General features: G+C 32.2%; 3 protein-coding genes across 6 annotated transcripts in view; all 3 read right to left on the bottom strand.

Moving 5' to 3' along the window:
• The window catches only part of Atg1 (serine/threonine-protein kinase unc-51-like protein Atg1), a 39,663-nt gene extending 36,711 nt beyond the window's left edge, over positions 1 to 2,952 (bottom strand). For all 3 annotated transcript variants that reach the window (XM_090108788.1, XM_090108789.1, XM_090108791.1), the window contains exon 1: positions 2,554 to 2,952. In XM_090108788.1, coding sequence (XP_089964914.1) covers positions 2,554 to 2,682 — 129 coding nt within the window. In that variant the 5' untranslated portion in view covers positions 2,683 to 2,952. The remainder of the gene's footprint in view (positions 1 to 2,553) is intronic.
• A 653-nt stretch (positions 2,953 to 3,605) lies between these two features.
• Positions 3,606 to 4,900, bottom strand: DENR (density-regulated protein). Its single transcript, XM_090108787.1, has 4 exons — positions 4,587 to 4,900; positions 4,326 to 4,496; positions 3,972 to 4,111; positions 3,606 to 3,844 (listed from the first exon to the last, which is right to left on the bottom strand). The coding sequence occupies exons 1-4, from the start codon at positions 4,762 to 4,764 to the stop codon at positions 3,800 to 3,802; spliced, it is 534 nt and encodes a 177-aa protein (XP_089964913.1). The 5' UTR covers positions 4,765 to 4,900; the 3' UTR covers positions 3,606 to 3,799.
• Positions 4,901 to 7,560: 2,660 nt separating this feature from the next.
• On the bottom strand, positions 7,561 to 19,798 carry Septin4 (septin 4). 2 transcript variants are annotated; one of them, XM_090108471.1, is made up of 8 exons: positions 19,350 to 19,798; positions 16,234 to 16,425; positions 15,802 to 16,060; positions 13,137 to 13,287; positions 11,133 to 11,298; positions 10,504 to 10,660; positions 9,980 to 10,064; positions 7,561 to 8,882 (listed from the first exon to the last, which is right to left on the bottom strand). In XM_090108471.1, the coding sequence occupies exons 1-8, from the start codon at positions 19,360 to 19,362 to the stop codon at positions 8,796 to 8,798; spliced, it is 1,110 nt and encodes a 369-aa protein (XP_089964597.1). In that variant the 5' UTR covers positions 19,363 to 19,798; the 3' UTR covers positions 7,561 to 8,795. The 2 variants fall into 2 exon arrangements, with proteins under 2 accessions (XP_089964597.1, XP_089964596.1); XM_090108470.1 differs by lacking the exon at positions 19,350 to 19,798 and adding an exon at positions 17,706 to 18,114.
• Between the last annotated feature and the right edge of the window lie 4,463 nt (positions 19,799 to 24,261).

The following is a 24,261-nucleotide window of genomic DNA, read 5'->3' as shown; positions in this document are numbered from 1 at the left end:
GCGAGATATATCAAAAGTTGTGTATCTCATATTGTGTAGTTGGAGCACACAAAGCTTAATTACAATGATTGGACGACAAGTATCTTATATATAAAATTCTCGTGTCACAATGTTAGTCTGCATACTCCTCCGAAACGGGTGGACCGATTCTCATGAAATTTTCTGTGCATATCGGGTAAGTCTGAGAATCGGCCAACATCTATTTTTCATATGTACCACGGGCGAAGCCGGGGCGGGCCGCTAGTGTATTAATAAAAAAGGATATACCTTAAATATGCATATTTTGTAAGTAAATAAGGTAAATTACTTTCCTCTAATTCTGGCTTTAATTGATATCTCTTCTTTTGATAGCTGAACAATGTTCCTTGTTTTAATAAAATTACAAAGATTTTAACCAGAGTTACCAATATTATTACTGTACTTTATATTATAAACATATGCAGGCAATTAGTATGTCTTGTTTCATATTTCTTAATACCAACTTTATATAAAATTTAGAAATTCAAATACATACTGACATAATACACACTCAGTAAGACAAATGCACAAAAAATTGTATGCATTACTCAAAAGGTGCATATATGTAGAGCAGTAATTTAACTGTTGTCAACATTCTGTCCATAGACTACAGGCCCATGTTGAAAAAATTATGGGTCATTTGACCCACCACCTGACCTATCTAGAATGATATAAGAGCACAAAATAATAAGATTCAGCACTATGACGACACTTGTAAGCTGTCCACCTCAGTGCAGATGAGAATTCGAAGGTTCAGGTAGAGATTTTCTCCCCTTGTCTCCATGATTTTTGTACGGCGTTGCGGAATAATGGCTTAAAAGCAGTATAGAAATAGTATGACACAGATGCCGTTCAAAAATGGTGGTCCACAAAGTCGGAATTTATTTTTATTTTTCGACAGTTGCCGGGGTAAATTTGGTCATTTGATTTTGTACGGCATCTGTGTCATACTATTTCTATACTACTTTTAATCAATTATTCCGCAACGCCGTACAAAAATCATGGAGACAAGGGGAGAAAATCTCTACCTGAACCTTCGAATTCTCATCTGCACTCAGGTGGACAGCTTACAAGTGACGTCATAGTGCTGAATCTTATTATTTTATGCTCTTATATCATTCTAGATAGGTCAGGTGGTGGGTCAAATGACCCATAATTTTTTCAACACGGGCCTGTAGTCTACCAATTTTGATTACAGGTTCATAACATTTCCTATCAATATATTTTTTTACAATATTTAAAATCCTAGAATTATTTTTGTGATATCAGATATTTAAATAACCTTATTTTAATTCAAGTAATTGCAGTTCCAAAATCAGAAGTAAGCAAATACAATAATCTCATAGGAATATACTTAACAGGTTTTTGCCAAGATTTATTACATTTTTTAATTGGCCTACATAACTTCCCCATACACCTAAATGCAGCACAAGTTAGTTGAAAATTTTATGATAAAATTACATATGTGTGAGAAAAGATGTAACTTGTATTCTGTTTAATACTCAGTGTTCGGAACCGTACGATAATTATCGTATAAATACGATAATTTTGTGCCTACGTACGATGTACGATAGCATAGTATTATCGTACGCTGATTATACGATAATTTCTATCATGCAAAATTCGAGAATTTATATTATTTCACCCATACAAATATGAAATTTTGACGTGTTTCATATCGAACTTTCATGGGAACAGTGAAATTTTGTCTAGTATAGTAGGGCACCAATATTACAATTTATATGATTTATTTATTTATAATTGACTTTATCCTAAAAAGTATGATAATTTTGATCCATATACGCTTAATGTACAATAATTTTACGCACGGTACGATAATCAGTTCGCTTCAGTTTGCTTACACTGTTAATACTGCAAATTTTATATGTACCCTATGTGTACCTATATAATGTAATACCTATATGTTTATCTGATTGACTTATATGGAAATTCATTCTACAAGTAAAAGCTATATGATTAAGGTTTATTTTTTATAATATGTTTCAATTAAACAATATCATGAAATAGATTATATTAATCTATATTTTTTAAGAACTGAGCACTATTATTGTTGAGCTTCTATTGTTTACACTTTACATGTTTGATTTTGTGAGTAGGCAAATCAATGATCTTTTCTTGAATTGAAAATGATAAATAAGTAAATTAATAATGAGATTTTTAAATTATATGTTTTAAACTATTTGTTGGATTACCCAGTTAAATAATTGTTTATTTACGAAAATAAAGTCGTTTTACTTAGGCTGCGTATAGATCAAACTATTTACCTATTTGTATTTAGGTAATATATTAACAATTAGCTACTTTTTTGTTTGGATCTAAATATTTATCGATACCTAGGCTGTCTTCTCTGAAGATGCTACAATGGCGTTTACAACATCCTAGTTTACATAGAATCAATAATGCGGAAACAACCTAGATTTCAACACGCGAAATCATTCATAACAAAACAAACATTGTGAAAAACTATTTTTGGTGAAGATGAACCATGGGAATATTTAGAGCACAGTGACGTACCTTTCTCTTCCTTCCTTTGTACACCATAGCAAAGGCTCCATGACCGATAATATCTTGTTTTGTAAATTCATATTCACCAACTTGGATAACATCCATTTTCACTAATGCCTTTCCTTTAACCACAGACATTTTAAAGTCCTTATAAATACACTGTTAAAGTTAAAGACAAAAGATCAATACTATAATTTTGGAATACTCTTATGTGGAACTTGATTACGCGCTACATTATGGTCATTGCTCCAAATCACTTCCAAGAAATCTCTAAACACATTATGTTCACTATATGCGAATATGCACTAACAAGTCATTGTTTCTGTGCCAAAACACAACATACAATGAACGTAAAACGTAGAAAAGTGATTTTATTTTGTTGTGTTGTGTTTGATTTTGCAAACTAAAGTTGCCATACTTAAAATTTAGACTTCAAGAATAAAAGTTGCCACCTTAGAATAAGTATTTCATCATAACCCATCATGTAAACTTATTTTGCTGCCTACAAATTATATCAAAGATCTTTTATAACAATTATATAACAACTCACAAACATAAAACACAATTATTTTAAGAGAAATTTTACTTATGATCTCAAATAACGTTACATAAATTCAACGTCATGACAGTGACAGTCAGATATTGTAAATGTTGTCATTTCAATTTATTTTCTAGAATCCTGTTTTGTTGTGATTTTAGCATTCAGTACGTATTAAATTTACAAAAAAATTCTTACGCTTTTGTTCACTAAAACTAATTATTATACGTATTTATTAAATTAAAAAAAAATAATATTATCTGATATCTTATCTGCGAGTAAACTATAACCAAATAGTATATTTTTTGGATTTTGAGATATGTAAAATTCGGAAATTTATTTTATACCGGCCGAATTGATAGCCTCCTCCTTTTTTTGAAGTCGGTTAAAAATAAGAACCACTACATTACATGCAGATCTATAACTGTTCTCTAAAAAAATGTAATATAGTACAGAATATGTATTTATTTATAATTTAATTTATTTATATTCAGGATTTGGTTGTTGGATTAATAATACAATATTTTATAAAATAATGAATGAAACTGATAATTAGCTTCTTTACATTATGATGAAAACTTTATTCACATCATTAAGCACAAGAAATAAATAAATGTTGTTATCCTATTTCCTGAACAGTTAGTAATGTGGAACATAAAATATTGTCATTCAGGAAACAACTGTGACAATTTTAGATGACTTAAACCCATTACAAGACTATCTTTTTTGGTCTCCAAGGTCTTCAATACTATCTTCATCAATCTGTAAAATTAATAATTTGATATTATTAATGGCATAAGCACAAATTACTTCAATATATTAATATGTGAAGAAAAAGCAAACATATTAAGCAATAAATAAATATATTAAACATGCTACACAACTATACCTCTGGCCATTTTTCAGGTATAACATCAAATAGATCGTCTTTGACATCACCTTGTATTACAATTTCATCATCACCAGTAACAGAAGATCCACATGCAAATTTTGTTCCAAAAAACTTAGCAGCCACTTTTAAGTCAATATCTGGAAAACAAATTAACAGTGTTACAATTACAGGTATATCTGGTTTAATTTAACCATTTTTTTACATTGAAAAAATAACTAAGTAAATCTTTTCACAATCCTTTATTTTTAATTAAGGTTTCATGTATTTATGTTTATTTATGTTCTTGGGTCAATCAAACATTTTTCTTTACATTTGAGGTCTAGTGATTAATCTTAATATTTGTTATCTTACCAAAAGTACTTAATCCAGATACAACTGTCACAGACTTCTTTTTACCCCTTGGGGCACGAGAGACTTGGACAAGTTTTGGGACATCCTCTTTCTTCTTAGATTTTAACATTCCCTTTCCTCCACGCTTTTGTCGTTTCTTTTCCTCTTCACCACCGGCATTGTCTTCTTCATCTATTTTTTTTAAATAATAATAAATTTATACAGAAAATAAACATCCATAACCTCACTTTATTCCTTGCAAAGAAGACGAAACATACATACCTATTTTTACTTTTTCAAACTCTGTTGGTAGATTCTTTTCTAACCACTGCTTACATTTGTCATATTCAGGGTAGTATTCACAATACTCTATTGGCATGGAACAATTACCGCAGTACTGGACTTTAATTGGATATGATAAACCATCCCTAGGACCTAAAGAAAGATCTCTGTCCGCCATGGCTAAAGAAGTAATTAAATAAATCAAGACTCAGTATATTGCATAGTATTGTATTGAGTTTATCTTAAACTTTACTTTCAAGGGGAAAAAATACTATCAAAATTGAATTAGTATAAAATAAAAATTTGAGCCGAGTACCGCTCTCTGTACCGCTGACCGCTGACGGATTCCGTCAAATGTCATCTGTCAATGGTGGATTTTTGTAAAATTAAACTACAGATAAAAAAAGGTCCAAATCGTCTTAGTTTTAAATAAGGTTTGTACACACTGCACACTTTACATCACAGCTTCACATAATTTCTGTGTGTTGAGCTAAGGAAATAATTGAGAAATTCACCAATGAATAACAAATCAACTTCAAAAAATACTGTGCCGTACATATATTGTCTATGTGTTTAATAATTTCGAAAGGTTTTCAGTTTCGAGCAACTAATTACTATATGTTACAATCCGCTATCTAGTTGGACATGAGACGCTTTTTAAATTGGGTTAGCTCAAATCTTCAGATCAGCGAAAAGGGGACTTCTTAGATTGTAATTAACCCCCGTATATCTTAATCTGACGTGCGCGAGTAAAGCGCGTCACACACGGTGAAGATACCTACTATAATATTTTATTTTAAGATACTGTTATATCTTAAGATAAAATATTATAGTATCTTCACCGTGTGTGACGCGCTTTATAGTACCTACTTTCATTTATCACTCTATAATCAAAGCCTTGAAATCACCTAATGGTCCGGGAGCCAGCAGCAGATTTTATGACCAAGTTCCTCTCAAGCGGTAATTAGTAAAATGCATCAAAGTATAGTATTATGAAGCCTCGTGAACGTCAGCTGGAGCTCGGTTGGGGGAAAGAGCGGTTGTAGCCTCCCGTATGAGCTGACGGTTTTTCCACCAAGATACAGCCAGCTGACATATATATTTATCCACAGTTACATATAAGCTATCATCAGGTAAATTTTTGTTTGAGAGGAAATAACGGAAAATAAATTTTTCTTTAAATTTAACTTTCATGTTCGAGACACCAGCTGACGTATAATACACCATGTTGTAACCAGCTGACTATTTTTTTTCGTTGAGATATTGGGTTAGCTACAATTTGACAAATTTTTAGCTGAGAGGAAATGAATGAATGAATGTATTTTTTTTCCTATGTGCGTGGGAGGCTACAACCGCTCACCCCCCCAACCGAGCGCCAGCTGACGTTCACGAGGCTTTATAATACTATACTCTCATGCGTCTGACGAATTATCTCTTGAGAGGAAATAGTTAACCAAATTTGCACCTGGCTCCCTAACCATAAGTGCAGGAATCGTTAGATTAAAGAATATTTTATTTCAGTCACGTCCTGAACTCTGAAGCATGTAATATATATCAATATTTAACGCGCTCGAGTATTCCCATGCCATTTTTTTTCTTTTTTAAATGTTTAAAAATAAAAAAAAAAACGCCCCACCGCTAAAACCATAAGTGGAAACACTATACAACCTTCTCGCTATCGTCTACAATCTACTCTACAGATTCTAACACATTTAGCATCGTGGAGTCGTGGACTTCCCTACTATAACTATTTTATGTTTAAAAAACCTTTATTTAATACAGCGGTTTCACCCGCATAGATAGCGATATCGTTACAGTGAAAAGTCTACTATAGGTTCCGACCTATAATTATTAAAAATTAATTATTTATTATTTTAAAAATTAAATAAAAAATTAAACCTATAGTCCGCTATAGGTTTAATTTTTAATCACATGAAAATCACCTTTACCCCGTCCCGCACTACGGCCTTTTTTTTTTTAGTGGGGAAATCTTTCATAGATACCCAGCGCCTCCGGGGGAGGGGCCGTGGGTTATGTCGGATTCCTACCGACCAAAACCCCACTGTGTTCCGTCAAGACGCATATTGGTAGAATTCCTCCGTGACCCCCGCATTACGGCCTGCTCGAACAGTATACCTACTATTTTCTGTAGATTGACACTTTTAAAAATTCGTTATATCTTTTGAATGGAATATCCAATTCTTTTCATTTAAAAAGTATTTTGCTGGTATTGAAACAGTCTATAATAAAACATCATTTAATGGGATAAGGATTAATATATGTGTATGGATAACATGGTTTGATTACTGTCGGCACTTCTATTTACTTTGAAAACGTAAAAAAGTTGTTGTAGTAACATAACTACTGAAGATGGACATATGGTATCGCGGACTTTCTTGTAGATATTGATCCATTCTATAATACCGTAGAACATTTTTTTGTTCTATCTTCAATAGATTCCGCAGCGCACGCGATGACAGAAGTTTTATTGAGGATTTTTTTACACCTTGGGTTACATTATTGCATTTTTGGTAAGGATCTCTAATTTTTTTGAAAATGCAATATAGCCTATGTTGCTCAGTAAAGATGCAGCTTTCTAATGGTGAAAGAATTTTTGAAATCGGTCCAGTAGTTTTTGCGTGAAAACTGAAAACCATACATACTTACAAACTTTTCCTCTTTATAATATTAGTATAGATAATATAGATATTGTAATACTGTGGTAGTAACTAGTAGCGTGAATGATGAAAGCGAGTAATCAGGGACCATAAAAAGGACGACATCAGTAAAACAAATTTTAAATAAAGTATCAATTTATTTAATAGTTAATAATAAAAAATAATATCAATTGTACAGTGTAAAACTTTGGTTTTAATCTTCGCAATAAACAATATTAGGTACCTACAAAGTACGTGGAATACTTCGATACCGATTATAGGGTCATTCAGATATTGGGTATATTATGAAGATATTATGTATGATAACATTATCATTAAAATATACAAAACATTAAAGAAATGTTTCTTAAAAAAATTATTCTCTAAATTAAGATGTGTCATTGTTAAATTTCAATGTGAATAACATTAAATAGACTAGTACTACTAATTATTGTTAAGAACATATTATGTCTTAATAATAATTAATACTTAGTTAATTGCCTACTTCTAATTATTATTTTCTTTATATCATTAACTGTAGGTGATCTATATGACAGCTGGTAATTACTAATATATTTATTGATGTGTTCGTTATTTGCAAATAAGAATAACTCCTATATACTCTCCTATAATAAATACTTTGTATATACATACATTAAAAATAAAAGATATGGAATTTAAATGGAAATGTTTAACGATTGAAGTAAATTTTCAAAAATCTTAAAGTAAATTAAATACCTATGTAGTTATCTATTAATACATATTATGTACATAAAAGGTTAAAAATAATTATCTACCAATGAAATTATTTGTGCTAAATATTTAAAAATTTAAACTACTGAAAACATAATGTTTTTTCCTTGTAAATTATTGAACCGATTGTATTTCAATTTTCAACGAAATATTTGCATTTAGAGTTTTATAGACGTTAGGTCAATAACTGTGAAATTTTTTATGGAAAAACATTGGAACACATTTTTTTTAATTTATATAATATCGTTTATAATCAAATCGAATGATTTTAATCCAAAAATAAAACTGTGTATTACGATTAAGGTAAGGTAACTACCTACTATATATGTATTACGATTAAGGTAGAAGTTTCGAGTCTCGAACTTATGTGAGTGAGTTTTTAATCTACATATATTGTAAGTTAGATAATATTTATTGAATAGTTACCGAAATACCTTATCAGGAAAATGAAATAAAAACAATAATGGATGGTTATTATTGCAGTCTGTTTTGTATTAATTCATAATTGCAATTAATTAAGACTCGCCTAACTGATTAGCCCTACAATATTTAGTGCCAAATATATATCTATTCAGACCATCTGATATTTCCCAATACTTGTCAATATTATTATTTGTCGAATCAAAGAACAATGTTGACACTGTAGAGTTTAAAAAGATGGATTGAATAGAAACTGTAAGTTAACAACTATAGGTAGGTAAGTTTATCAAAAGTCTAAATTCATCCAATTTTTCTAAAGAGGTTCGTTTTTAATACTTCTACGTAAACATTGCAATTTGACTATTCTACACAATGCAGTCTATACGTCTATGATGCTGTCGTGTTTCTTGTCGGACGCCTTTAACTTTTCTTGCATCTGTGTTAGCATGTCCTGCATTCGTCTTATCTGAAAATAAAAATAAATTTATAAAGTTTTAAGCTTTGGTAATTACGAGAGACATATTTCGTCACGTTTTGGAGTAGGGCCACGACTTTGGTAACTGAATTTTGTCAAAAAAGTTTCAGTAATGACAGGTGTGCTCGGCACACACGCTCTTTTTTATGTTTATGACTCGAACGGGACGCTACCACGGGAATATAAGCTCTTAGCTAAAATACTCGAAAAAATTCTGCCTTTCTTACTATAACAGAATATGTAATTTCTCATGCATAAAATTAGAATGCTATTTATTTAGAAATTAATAACATGCCTCCATCGTTTTCTTTTACAAGGGCAATGTAGGTACATAATGTGAAAGAAAGCCATTCTCTTGCATTCTCTTGTTTACTTTTCTTTTTATAAAGGCGCTTTAAATATATGAAAACAAATAAAAGAACTTGGAAAACCGTTAAAGTGCGAGTTATGTAGGCCAGCCGCAGATTTAGCAAACACGTAACACTGCAGTAAAAGGTTTTATTTCGAACGTGCTGTAAATCCACACGTTTTGAATTGCAAATAATACGGAGCGATAAGTTCACATTTGAAAAACATTATCTACTTATATTCCGTTGAACTATAATATAATATTTAAGTTTAAATATTTTTAGTAGGTATAAATATTTTTTGTTCTCTGCATTAAATTCTAGCTTGTTTCATAATTTATTTCAATCAAACAGATACAAATATAGATTCAAATAATCATTAAAACCAATTTGCTAGAGCCCAGAGAACGAAAAATAGGTGACCCATTAATATCTGTGACCTATATTTAAGTGTTATATTGAAGATTAAGGCAATGATCAATTTCTGACCTCGATGCACCGCCTCGAGGTATTTAATAATTATTTATCTATATGCATAAAAATGAAACCCGTTTTCCGATGTCACGGCATCACGCGTGAACGGGTGGACCGATTTCGATAATTATTTGAATTTAGGGGCTAAAATTTTGGCATTGCGACGCACAAGTAATGGATTATTGCTTTTTGTGAAAAAAGGTGACCCTATATTACTTTTATTTAAGTATTTTGTTAAAAATGTAAATCTACGAATTTTATTCTTACCTCTTCATCTTTCTGCAACAATAGTCGATCGGTGTCAGTTATTACGACGTCGTGGTTATTGCCCATAGAGTCTCGCTTGAGTTTCCTGTTAGAAAACAAATGTATGATAAATATTAAAAAATAAAAATTTATCTTCATGCATAATATTAGATTTTAAATTCAAATAATTTTTTAAGTTATCTAATTAATTTGCGAAATTAATACTCATAAATTTTTCGCTATTTTAAACAACTGCAAAGTTAAATTATGCGAAGCCCGGACTTAATATTATAATATATTTTCCTTAAAGATAAGTTTGCAGGAAATAAAAAGTTAGTTAATATTAATATGAACGGTGCGATAAGTGAAATATTTTTCGTAACAAAACCAATCATTTTGAAGTTCGGACTATCGAGTTAAATATAGATTTGAAAACAGAAGAACTTTTTACATGTACAAAATTTGAATATAGAACACGTTAACAGTTGAAAAAACTTGACACTGGCATATAAGTTGTTGTCAAAAAAGAAAAAAATATCAGTTACCCTCTTTCCCGCATAGCGTGCTGCGATATCTGCGAGATGCACTGCGCCCTAAAGTTCTCGTAGTGCACGTCTTGCGTCACGTCCTTCAGGTCTTGCATGTGGGTGGATATCAGCATCGTGCGCAGCTTCGTGAAGTCCGAGTGTCTTGGGTTCTCCACTTTTAATATAATAATAATATGATTTTCTATTTGTCTAATGGATTTATTGGGCGCTTGCGTGACGTTTGAGTTGGTTGAGTAAGTATAGTACGTTGTTACTTTAAATATATAATAAAAGTAATATTTAAGAAACCTGTCGTGATTTTTAAGATTCAAATCGTAATGAATATTCTTTAGAAAATTTGATGTTAATGTTCTTCATGTTCTTCTTTCTCATCCAGTGTGGACTAACCTGAACTTCTATATAAGTTGTATTTATACAAGATTTATACATAATATATTCCTAATGGTCTGCAGTCTGCTTCAACAGCAAGTTACTTTTTCAGCTATTATATCTCAAAGACTGGGTAAGTACCTGGTTATTAGACCGTCAATTATTGTGATCATAACTAGTGTTAACATAGTTTGTCAAGCAATTGAAGGAAGTTTAGTATGATTGTGTTATCTAAATAAATTCAATGCTATTATTACCGTCCACAATTCCCCACGGATACTGTCTGCCGCGTATCCTCTTGCCGCCCACCTCGAGCACGGTGTCCGCGGCCACGACCGCGAACGGCGCGGCCGCCTTCAAGTCACGGTCTTGCTGCTTGAACTCCTCGTCCTCGTCGCTGTCGCACTCGGGGAATTGGTAAACCTTTGGTAAGAGCAAAGGTTTTTATGTTAGGAGCAGCCAAACGAACGGACGAGTCACCTAATAGTAATAAGTGATCATCGCCCCACACTTGCACTCTAAATACCAGTGATATGGCGAGTAGGTATGTTGCCGCCGTTTAAGGTAGGCTCTTTTCTTAAAGATCCCAAATCATAACTCATTGGACTGAAACTGACTTGAAACTGCATGTGGAAGCTAAATTTCCACATGCAGTAGCACGAGACAAAAGGCTTTTTTTAAGCGAAGTTAATCGCTAGTTGTCAGAGTAGCAATTGCTTGAACGTTGTGCTTGAATATAATATAAACATCATTATAAATATCTATAATTTAATTATTTTGAGCGAGTGTTGGTGCAATTGTTAGCTTATTATCGAAATTATTCTTAATTCTTTTCTTATCACTTTAATTTAAGAACACATAAGTACCTAATAGATCCGAATTTGCTACGGACTGCGCCTGCTTAACTCGGCACTGGGTGAGAAGGAACATTTATTTGTATTTTCCTTCATGTCAAGTGCAATCGATAACTTATAAAAAGGCAAACAGTCAAGGTCAAGTTCATAATACACTAGATTTCCGCCTGCGGCTTCGCCCGCGTTTGCAAATAAAAACCCGCATAGTTCCCGTTCTCGTGGGATTTCCGGGATAAAAACTATCGTATGTGTTAATCCAAGTTACCCTCTATATGTGTGCTAAATTTCATTGTAATCGGTTCAGTAGTTTTTACGTGAAAGAGTAACAAACATCCATACAGACATCCATACATCGAGACAGACAAACGGGGTTTATTTATTTAGGTTTGTTATATAAATAGCATAATACAACACAATAATACCTATAGGCTTTACATAATTAACAATATTATATACATAATGCTATTCTACCTATAATATCTATAATCCGTAAATAAATGTACAATGTACATAGTTAATATACATTAAATAGGTAACGAAGTAGGTACAGTACTCCAAAATTAATAATGCGCATGCAAATCTTCGCTAATTGTCGTATTTCCAAAATGTATTTCATTTGACTAAACAAATTTTACTAAATTATGCATGAAGAAAATGCATTTAACCACTTTATATATCTACATATCGTCTTCGGAAGCTCCGGGAATATGACAGTTACCGAACTGTGACGGAGATTTCTATGCGCATTATCACTTTTGGAGTACTGTACAATTTTTATTACAATACATACATAACTACTTACATATAATACGAACAGATATTAGCTATACTCGTACATATATAACATATGAATCAAAACAATGATTGATGAATAATTATTCCGTAAATTGCGTGCGTGTAACTCGTCTTGACGTTTTATTATCCAGTTACAATTTATAAAATGTGTTGATCTACTGGAAATAATTTAATGTACTGGGGAATATCTAGACAAAAAATAAATTATGTTACGCATGTACTGCGGGAACAAATGTATTTATAAATATCGTTTATTAGTTCTTACGTACTGTCGAACATCATTATTAAAATAAATTGAAAAATTTGACTAGAAAAACTACGTGCAAGTTCAATCAATTACATCTAGTTACATAGTTTTTACATAAATCTAATTATTATACAATTCGGTTATATATTTGGTACCTTATGCGTACAATTGACTTCAATATTAATAATCAGTTTAACAATCATGTTTCAATCTGACAATAATATACATACTTTTTACATAACCCAAAAAAATCAGTTATAAAATACACACACAATCTGCCGAGTGCCGCACCTACTTCTAGCGCGCCAAGCACGCATAGAAATGCATCTCGAGACTTGCAAACAATAAGATACCCAGTTACCTACTTGTATCTGATGTTCATCCAGGTCACTTAGTATGCGCGCCTTGAGCCGCTTCACTTCGGCAGCAGTGAGCGAGTCAGCTTTCGCGATTACAACCACAATGTTGACTTTGCGGTGCAGTCGCTTCATCATTTCTAAATCTACTTGCCGCAAGCTGAAAATGTGGCTTGGTGTTTAGTTGCTGCGCGGAAAATGTTGAGCTTTTCTTACAGCTATTTTTTTAATAATATGACTAGTATACCTATTGTATTCTCGATAGTTATAAGTAAAAATACATAAGAATGATTGAATCGATAGCCTTAATTTACTTAGCACATTAGTAAAATATATTTTTTAGATCATTTGTTCAATTTCAGCCATAGAAAACACAAACTGTTAATAGTTAGTGTTAATAGCATCAATCCAAGGGCAGACAGTAGACACCAATCAAAAAGACCATTGCCATCAAAACTATTAACACAACAAGATTTTATTGGTCGTCATCGCAATAGTTGTAAAATAATGCGCCGTTACTGTATACAGTACTTTATATCAAACATAATAGCCAAATAACGATTGTTTATTAAGCTGTCGATTGTTATAACAATTATGTTTTTATTTCAGTGTTGGTATTTACATCACTCAGAAACTGAGACGTCTATTGGAAGCAATTCCTATATATATATATATATATATATATATATATGCTTGCTTCGTTACACAAAATATCAAGTGACTTTCTATATTATATAAACATAAGTAACTATATGTACATAGTTGATAATATACTTATTAGAAAATTCCTTCCTTACTTTAAGAGCAAACAAAAGAGCCGTTTTCCATAAAAAACGTAGACCCCTGTTTCCTCCCTGGATTGTGCCACTAGAGCAATATATTTTTACTATTGATCTATGGTAACTTTAGCCATGTTCCTACGTTTTCCTTTTTGTCATATCTTAATTATTATACGTAAGAAATATGACAGATTTTGATTATGATGTTCCGTCTTCCATAAAACTAATTTTTAAACATTACTTATATAAAAAAAATAAAACGTAGGAACATAGCCTATACTTTTCTCTACTAAATTATGAAAAATGTCCAGTATTGGAGGAGGAAACAGGGGACTAGACGTTCTTTACGTCTAATTTGCGTAATTTTCCTAAGTATTTTCGGCCCGAGCTGCAGTTGTCCCTGTCGCGCTCTACGGGGGAGAGCAATAGATAATAGGAAAACCTAATTTAGAATTCTCACACTTGTTTTGTTGGCTCTTTAGTCCTCTTGACGGGTTTTGTTTTATTTCCCATACTTAATATTTACAAAAATTTACAAATGGGTTTACTTGAACTTTTCCCGGAGTTTTAAAATTGGGTGATATTATATCGATTTTTTATTTTGTCCATAAAATCTATGAAAAGGCGTTATACGACGCCATTTTTCCATTGCCATCGCCATAATTGAGAAAAAAATAATTTGGAAAATCCAAAAGTGCACGCCTCATAATTTTTTTTTAATAAATATTTATTAATTATTATTTTTGTTTATTTAATAACAATTAAACCACATCGAATCAGACCCTGAAAAATGAAAGGGTTCTATTCCTGAGCATACTCAAGCGTAAGAGAAAAAAAAAGACTCGATTAGTAAAGTATTTCGGTCGCTATCGTGTTAACAAGAAAAAGGATCCGCACATACAGACACACGGACGTCCAAGACAGAACTTTTTTAAACTGTTTTTTAACTAGTTTAAATAACAAAAATGACATCAAAAATATCATGAACGTTAAAAATAGTGTTTTTTCTTAATATGTGTGTGTATGTATTATCTTACAAGTGCAATGTATGATACATAAAGACATTTTAAGTTTGAAAAATCAGATGTTTTGCGCGAAGTGACAGTAGTACCCACCTCAACGCTTCGCTTATGAGGCGTGCAATATGCGAGCAGAAAAAATATGAGATTGTGTAATACGAACATCAAAATCTATAAAATCATCCATTCTCCGAAAACCCCGGAAGCTTTCTACTTTCTAGGCAAACTGATGATCATGGACTATACTCAATAATGCAATTTATTTATGAAATAAAGTTTAATTGTATTTAAATAAAAAATCTTTTACCCCTTCGTGTGTGTACCTAATGCAATAATGTGTTTATGAACTGTCCAACTAATTACATTCGATTACAAAGGCTTAGTGCGTCACAACCTCCTTAGGCATCAGCGAATATAATATGGATCGATGAAGAATTCCATGCCTAATAATAGAGAATATGTTATGTAACTCAATAAAATACACTTAGCGTTCTAAGAACAGTATATCCTATCAAATTTAGGATGACACACACTTTTATACGCTTTATCTCTGCGCACGTGTGCTTCTGACGCTTAGACCATGTATGATATTTTTATCAAAACCTATGTTATAGTGCCGTTTGTTGTTGTCTTTAAATTAGGTACAATTAATAGATTTTTTTGTAAATGTAACAGGCGCCGAATGAATATACCTAGGAAAAAATATTTTATGTATTTTTGATTGAAGTAATTATGTAAATGTAATTATTTATGAATTATACAAGTATTTAAACAGACAAGTCAACAAAAAAATTAGGTATTTACTCCAAAAATTACGATTCTGAAGCGCAACAATGCATTAAAAAAGCTTCTGTAGCTTTCCAGTATCACACTTACCTATGAGCCCACGGCGGAACAAAATAAAGGCAACAATGCACCCTATTATCCTGCATATGCCTTCTGTTTAGGCCACTCTCATCAGTGAAGTATTGTCGGAACTGCTCATCCACGTAAGCGGAACAAACTCTCCATGAATCTTCACAATTGATCGCGTCACCGAACCCCGGAGTATCCACTATAGTCAGACGCAGTTTTACACCGCGTTCCTCAATTTCCATAGTTTTCTTTTCTATTGTTGTTGTTTTCTCTAGCCTATCTGTTAGGATTCACAGAACGTGATTGTTATGTAAACATCAAACTTATGTAAACATGAATAATATTGTGGTAACGGTCTTAGCATATATGCTTTACATTACAAATAAAGGTAGGTACCTATACTCAAATGAATGTAAATAAATGCACGAAAACTGTTTATAATTTCAACTTTACCTTGGACATTAGGAATTTTTCTATTTTTGTACAGGTCTCCAAGAAATAAGCTGTTGATGAGAGTGGATTTGCCTAGGCCAGATTCTCCTACAACCATGAGCGTGAAATCGAATCCTCTTTTTACTGATTTTCGATGCACTTGCTCAGGTAGAGTCGCGAATCCAATGTAATCACGCTCGCCGCGATCTCGTTCTGCAAAAAGTTATTTAATGAACCTACTATTTTTTGAAAAGTTAATTATAAAAAGAAAATAATTCTGGAAGCCAAAATGCTCAAATATAACTAGGTATTCACAATAAACATGTTTCGAAACTTTTATGAAATCCGTTAGAGAGTAAGTAATTAGTCTTTGAATAGGTCATAGGTGTTCTTAAGCTAAGAGCTATAACGATAGCTAAATGATAAAGAATTTAAGATTATTATCTCTTTTTAGGTTATTAGGCTAAATATTATGACGGTTTCAAAGCGTAAGGTGATAAACTTTGTGATAACTGATAAACAACAAGATCGCTCTATGTTGACGAAACTAACTCGGAAGTATGTAACAGCGATATAGTTCATATTATATATTTGTGAGAAATCGTATGCAAATAATTGGGAATAAAGGGTTAAATAATTTGCATTGTCGGTAAGCTACACTGTGCTTCTATTGTACGCTTATATACATATTACAATGATTGCAACGAGAGCGGCGAAGTGTGACAGGACAGGTTTCCAGAGTATATATAATGACATAATCTGTATTATCTATGGTATATAGTTTCCCAGGGCCGCGTAGGTCCACAGAGCTTGATTTCTCGCGGGAATGTCCACCTTCCGCACGGTACCTCTACGGCTCTACTATTGAGGACGGACAACGGAAGCGACAAACGTGATCATCAATGCGCTAACACCAAATTGTGCTGTTGCTATTATTAGGGAACTGGGAAGCTATGCAATCGTTAACTACCAGTGACCTTAATGTAGCTCATTATTAAATACAGTACAGTTTTGAAATATTCCTGTTCAGTTACAACATTTTCGAAGAAATATTGATTGTATGGCAGAATACTATGAGATTTATAAGTTGATGTGTACGTGAGAAACATGAATGGTCTAAAATGGTTACTCCCACGCCTCTAATAGACAATAAGAAGATCTCATTGAACTTACTTAAGTACCTACCTGGATATAGTACCTACACGTTCTCAATAAAGTATTCTGTGATAACAATTGTTAGGAAACAGTCATCGAATCTCATGTACATACTAACATAATATAAAAAAGTGCTTTTAAAATTCGTTTCAAATAAATTAAAACATGGATGTCGTAAGTACAAAAATATTAATAGTTTCGATATAATATGTCTGAAATATTTTCGTAAAAAGCAGTTATTATAAAACAAATTCCCATGTAGTACAATTATTATGGTTCTTATTTTAATAAATTATAAATATAATTAAAGTGATTTATGGGTAACTCGGGTAACTCACGTATTTTTATAACAGTGGGAATCGAAGTCTTTTGCTTATTGTGATTATTTATTTCATTATCTCTGTTTGTATTGATTGTGTTCTTATCATTTATATTTATATCAACAATCGCAAAGGAATCACTTTCCATCATTGCCCGGACTTGTAATGCAATATTTTCCTCTTCCGGCTCAATTGTGTACTTATTTAAAACACTATTTTATTTAAAGTTAAATTATTTTGCACTTAATTGAAAAAAGTATTGTTTTTTTTATTATATATCCATATTTGTTAACCAATAAAAGGAACACGAAACGCCAACAATGATTTAAATCGTGACGGAAAATATCAGAAAAATGGCGAAAAATGTCAGCCGTTCGCGCGCTTCGCTAGCACAGCGGCTACGTTGAAACTGCGCGCGCACTGCAACATCAACAACTTGTATTGTTAGATTCGGACAGGCGTTTAGTTACGTCATTCATTAATCACAGTTAAATTAAATTAAATGTTATATACTTTTGACCCGGTGTACCTCATTTAAATTACAGTCTGACTGGTACACGCTTGGTACACGTATAACTCTCCTGGGAACGGATTAGGACGTCACAACGGATTTTATTATTTTGATTTGTAGGCCTTGAGTTTTTAGGAATCATGTTTGATATTTGCTACTTTTTAGTAGAATAGAAGATTATTTAGCTAATGATCTTAATCCGTAATAGATCCCTATTCATTGAGTGACAGAATATGATTGCTGACAAGTTGAATTGCTTTCTTCTTCAATCCTAGTAACTACTAGGGACTAACTTTCCGGTTATGCATATATGTTATCTCTTTATGCATCAGCATAACGCGAATTCAATGTATATTCAATAGGGCCATAATAATTTATATTTGCATACAAGCATATTAATAAGGTAGAGTTGATCCCACATGGGCGTCAAAACAAAATCAAATAAAATGTCGTTATATTTATTCGGTAAAAAAAAGAATAGAATGAAAATAGACAAACTCTAAATATTCAGCTATAGGTACCCATCTCCACTCCATCCGTCTGCAAACTTAATCCCCGCCCTTCCTCACTTCTCAAGAGCGACGTAATAATATATATACCTAGAGTTTATAGACAAGTAGGTAGTTACTAACTAGCTAGTTTATATCTACAACGTCCTGTATTATTGTATATCTACATTCTACAGTTAGGTATGTAATCGTATAATTGATTTGTTCTTATTTCACAACAATCCTTAATTTATAGTGGGCAGACATAAAACGCGATTTCTGTAGTTTGTCTATAGTCTCTAGTATTAAAAGCTACAAATTTTGTTCACTTCGCCCGCTGCTTTGTCCGCTTTTTCTAAAACCTAACCAATTATATTTAGTATACATATAATTTATAACGTCTACCTTCCTCGAGAATCACTCTATAATAAAAACAAACCGCATTAAAATTCGTTGCGTAGTTTAAAGATTTAATCATACATAGGGACATAGAGATAATATAGAGACAGAGAAAGCGACTTCCTTTTAATATAGGTACATATGTAGTGATGCTGATGATGATACATTTAATAAGCAAAGTTGATATATAATAATTTTAATAATGGGTTACCATCGATTGAACATTATTACTATTTCATATTAAAGAAAAAATGAAATACTTACCCGTCGCCATCATCTTCAATACTGTAGATAGCTTCTTCTTTAATATTTAATAAATGTATAAATAATACTTTATGGTTTTAAAATACTTTATGAAAATTAATATGAAATTTTCATAATATTTTTAAAAAGTTCCTTATTTTTTTTAAAGTTTTAAAAAACATTTCACTAACCCCGGGATTTAGAATCAGTGTAACAAAAACTCTAACTCTTCCACAAAAATAAACGGAGATCTCATTTTTTTTAAATATCGCGTTATTTTTACTATAAACATAAAATATTATCTCAACAAGAAATAATGTGCGTAGAATAATGTTGTCGACATATTTACCACCTAATCACTAAAGCTATAGCGAAATAAAAATCGCGCGAACTATATACTATCACGGTACTTATTCTAAAAATTGTATAATCAAAAACGGTAGAAAAATCGAAAAAAAAATAAAATCACATTGTTTGTGCGCCGTCCTGTGCGTGTGGGTTACGTAATGAGAGGGTCCGGGAGCTCGCGCCCTCCAAGCTCGGTCCCCTCCGCCCCTGCGTCCCTGGCCTCAAGCTTTCTGCGCGAGAGGTCGGCGCTTCGCTCGGGACCCTCAACTGCGCACCTATTTTTGTGCGGAAGCACCGGTCGATATCGCACAAAGCTCTACGCCTGCGCTGTACGGCCACCTCACAATACAAACCTTCTGCAATGCCCCAGATGCAAGAAAGGTGTGCAGCGTTCAAGGCCAAATTTACCCTCATTTAGCAATACTTCAATTATTGCATAAAATATTTTAATTAATGCACAGTTTTCAAATGTCAAAGCTAAGCGACCCTCACAACTCACCCTTGATTAATGAAAACTTCAATCAAATAAAAAAATTGCGATAAATATATATACATAATTTGTAATATAATTTTCTCACCAAGTAAGTGAGTAGCAAGTATTAATCTTCAGTAAATATCAGCAATTTTATATCATTACACATTTAAAATATAATTTTGTGTTAACTATAAATGGATGGAAATACATAGAAGTATTAACCACTAACGATATATGAGTGAATATCTTAAGGACATCTTGAAGAAGCTCTTGTATATCGTTGGCATTCATGATAGAGTGACAACATTTACAAGAGCCTGGAGGAGACTTGATCATAGAGCATCGACGATAAAGTATAAATACTATAATATTCGTTCGTACTATAATATCGTGTAAATTATTAATTTACACAATTTTTTTTTCTACAGACTAAACATATAAACAAAAAGTATTACATATAAACAAACGTGCAATCTCCTCCTTTTATGTTTGGAAGTTGTTTAAAAAGGAAAGGATTAAGGTAGAGCATATTCTATGTAATAATTAAACACATTAAGAAAATTATGTGTGTATATTTTTGCCAATGAGTTCCTCCTTAATTTATTTATCTTCAGATGGATTCGATAATGGTTTAGATTTATAATTTGAACGGTAAAAGCTTGTGTATAATAGTATTATTTGCCTATGCGCCTTCAAAACATCTCTCCATACGTATCTAATATCTTATTTCAAAATCATACAACAGTTTTTTATCAACTGAAATCATAACGCTCTATAATCTCACGACAAATTAGTAGCTCTACATTATTGCTATTCACTCTCACAAAGGCTATACATTTTTCTGTTACTTACACCGTAATCGAAAACTCTATCACAACTAACACACCAAGACTTGTTTCTATCTATAATTTTAAATTCATAAATAGATAGATTTCAAAAGGAATAAAAAAATAATAGTTACTACATACTAATATAATAAAATAATACTGGAATTCTTCAAAAGGAATAAAAAAATAATAGTTACTACATACTAATATAATAAAATAATACTGGAATTCTTCAAAAGGAATAAAAAAATAATAGTTACTACATACTAATATAATAAAATAATACTGGAATTCTGTAGAATTGAACTAGATATGTACTTAATTTCGCAATAGAACCTACATAGTAGGGAATAATATAAAATTAAACAAAATCCATTTTTGATATAGGTACCTACGTACAAAAACACAATACTTACTAAATATTTACTACGTCTACGCTATACACATAATTATCATTTATTTCAAATATTTATCAATTAACACTTTCTCATAATATCGGTAATTGTTTATCTTTCAGTAATTCTGACGAAACCAGATTTTCCTCTGAAACTCCCGAACCGATTATAGGAATTTTAAAAGCACATCTATCAATTATTATCTAATGAAAAAGAAAAATTGGGGACATAATCTATTCACAGTATGTTATTTATTTATTGTACAAACATGAATGGACAAAGCAGAAAAAGAAAGAACAATATCACAAAAAGGCAATTTGTACAAAAGGCGGCCTTATTGCTGAACAGCAATCTCTATCAGGCAACCTGGTAGGAAAGGAAATGTATGAAGGTCGTAAGGGATAGCACAAAATAAATGATTATAATTACAATTACATATCACAATACATTGCATTATGTTACTTTAAGTGTATGCACACATGTATAATGACATGAATCATGAATTTCACTGATACCCCAAATCTCGCTGAGCTGAATCGACGAACAAACTAAATTCTCAAATATTTCCTGTGTGTCATAAATAAATACCTGTATAGATCCAATTCTAAGAAACTCGAAACAACAAAAAATGTATTTCTGTACATAGATATAAGTAAGTGTGTCTGACCTAAAATATAGCTATACATATCTCTAGAGGGGTCATCTGATATAATGCTACACGAGTCCTCATTAAAGAGAACATTATTTATTGCTCCCCTCTGAATATTTAAGTTATTTTATTTGCACAGCCAGAAAGATCCTCCAGAAATAGCCGTATTTATTTAAATACATACTAGCTTTTCGCCCGCGGCTTCGCCCGCGTTTTCAAAGAAAAACCCCCATAGTTTCCGTTCCCGTGGGATAAAACCTATCCTATATGTTAATCCAAGTTACCCTCGTTATGTGTGTGTATGGGTAAATTTCATTTTAATCGGTTCAGTAGTACTTGCATGAAAGACTAACAAATATACATACAAGTAGTAGGTTGTATACGTAGTACATATATTATTACGGGTAGTATTTAAACGAGTGACTGCAAATTAAAGTTTTAGTTATCAAAAATAATTAATTGGGGTAACAGAATTACTAAGTGAGCGACTGACTGCGAGCGATGAAAAATTAACAGATCAGCAACTAACAAACATTAATTTGCGTTACATAAAAAACAAAATGAGCAGCTTCATAATATTTGAGCGACCCTTACGTCCACAGAACAAATATACTCTTGCTTACGTCTTGTATTATATTCATTATTTGGCATATGATTTATTTATACTGAGTGGCATTTTATCTTAATCGAGGTATTTCGAATAGAAAAATCACTTTGAAAAATACTATAATGGACAGAGTAGGTACTATCAGTTCAATTTGTTTTTGAAAGTTTTATCAAATAACTATTTGAACAATTTATTCTAGTGTTTTTAGTCGCTCTAGATGAGCGTAATTTAGTCGGTCACAGTAATCTATTCGCTCAACTAGTAATTTAGTCGCTCATATAGTAATGTAATCACACAGTTAGAATTCTAATATATCAAATGGATTAATCACAATCCTCCTTTAGTACGTACGCTCAATCTGTATTTTATTATCAACTAATATTCGTTGCTTGTTTAGTTTATTTGTCGATTACTCAAATTCATACCGCTTAAGTTATTAAATCAGTATCTCATAATCAGTCGCTCACTTTATTTTCAGTCGCTCGTTTTATTATTCCCCTATTATTACTAGTCCGTGCTAGTAAGATAGGATAGGATTATTTTGTTTAGTAAGCTTCTCGCTCACCTTCGTATTTTTATTTAAAAACTAGCGGTCCGCCCCGGCTTCGCCCCTGGTACATGTTTACGTTGTCTCTACATAAGAACCATCCTCGTATTTCAAGGAATATAATAAAAAAAGAATTATCGAAATCGGTTCAGCCGTTCTCGAGTTATGCGCTTACCAACACATTTTGCAATTCATTTTGCGATAATATTACAATTAATCATTCTTGACAAGTGGCGATGCTTGCAGTTTTGTGACGTCAAAGCGTTTGACGTTTGACGGCATCCGTTTTTGCTTGTGCCGTGGACTGCCGTGGACATGAACGGCTGAAGTAGCCTCGCCGTTCGCAACTTGCCATTCGCCTGTTAGAACTTACGTAGAACGCTTAGATTCTCTATCATCAAGTTTGTCATGAAAATATAGAGTCGTACTAAAATATAAACTAGACGTCAGTTCTCCTAAAATATCGTTTATCTTATAATCCTCACTATAAAGAAATTTAAATTAATCTGTTCCCGACGAGTAGATACATACATTCCGGGGGTCTTCAAGTGTAGAGTCTGAATGCAGGCTACCTTCTAGGGAAGGTCTTACTATCAAGCGTGATTGTGTTTCCCTATTGTCAATAAAAACCTACATATTTATCAATATCACACCTGCAGTATAGTGCTTAAAGTAAACTATTTTTATAATTTAATAATAAATTCTTACACGCTTTTTGCATGAACGTGTTTTCACTTAGAAACTATTTGTGTTGCTCCGTTTAGAACACAATGATGATTGTTTTGCAGCACAGACAAGAATCACAAAAGTGCTCTCACATAAGGGTAGGATTTTATCAGATCTTTTCGACCATGACCTAGTTGCTGAGAGCATAACTATCAGAATAAGAAAAAGTGCTGACGAGACCTTGCCGTATTGTTATTTTCACTTTCAAGAATTGCTAACGTAGGGGAAGTGGGAACAGAGCGTGAATAAACATACATACTTATAAAAAACTGTATTTTTCTAACAATATCTTCTCGCGATAAGTTCAAGTAGTACCATGTTATCGCCTATCTTACGACCATTACGAAATTCGCTTATTT

Source organism: Colias eurytheme, chromosome 13 (genome assembly GCF_061535395.1).
Source record: "Colias eurytheme isolate Ceu_HAF_F1 chromosome 13, ilColEury1 Martin Lab GWU primary, whole genome shotgun sequence".
In the NCBI taxonomy this organism is placed as follows: domain Eukaryota; kingdom Metazoa; phylum Arthropoda; class Insecta; order Lepidoptera; family Pieridae; genus Colias; species Colias eurytheme.
The sequence above is the reverse complement of the archived record's forward strand: the minus strand, read 5'-3'. Positions and strand labels throughout refer to the sequence as shown.

Bases quoted from the DNA above. Each gene is read 5' to 3' on its own strand.
- DENR (XM_090108787.1), bottom strand. From the start codon at position 4,764: ATGGCGGACAGAGATCTTTCTTTAGGTCCTAGGGATGGTTTATCATAT. The intron at 4,497-4,586 runs GTATGTATGTTT...TAAAAAAAATAG, and splicing joins GTTTGAAAAAGTAAAAATAG to ATGAAGAAGACAATGCCGGT. The intron at 3,845-3,971 runs GTATAGTTGTGT...TTAATTTTACAG, and splicing joins TACCTGAAAAATGGCCAGAG to ATTGATGAAGATAGTATTGA.
- Septin4 (XM_090108470.1), bottom strand. From the start codon at position 17,838: ATGATGGAAAGTGATTCCTTTGCGATTGTTGATATAAATATAAATGAT. The intron at 16,061-16,233 runs GTAAAGTTGAAA...GAATCCTAACAG, and splicing joins AAAAATTCCTAATGTCCAAG to ATAGGCTAGAGAAAACAACA. The intron at 10,065-10,503 runs GTAACTGATATT...GTTTTCTAACAG, and splicing joins CACGCTATGCGGGAAAGAGG to GAAACTCAAGCGAGACTCTA.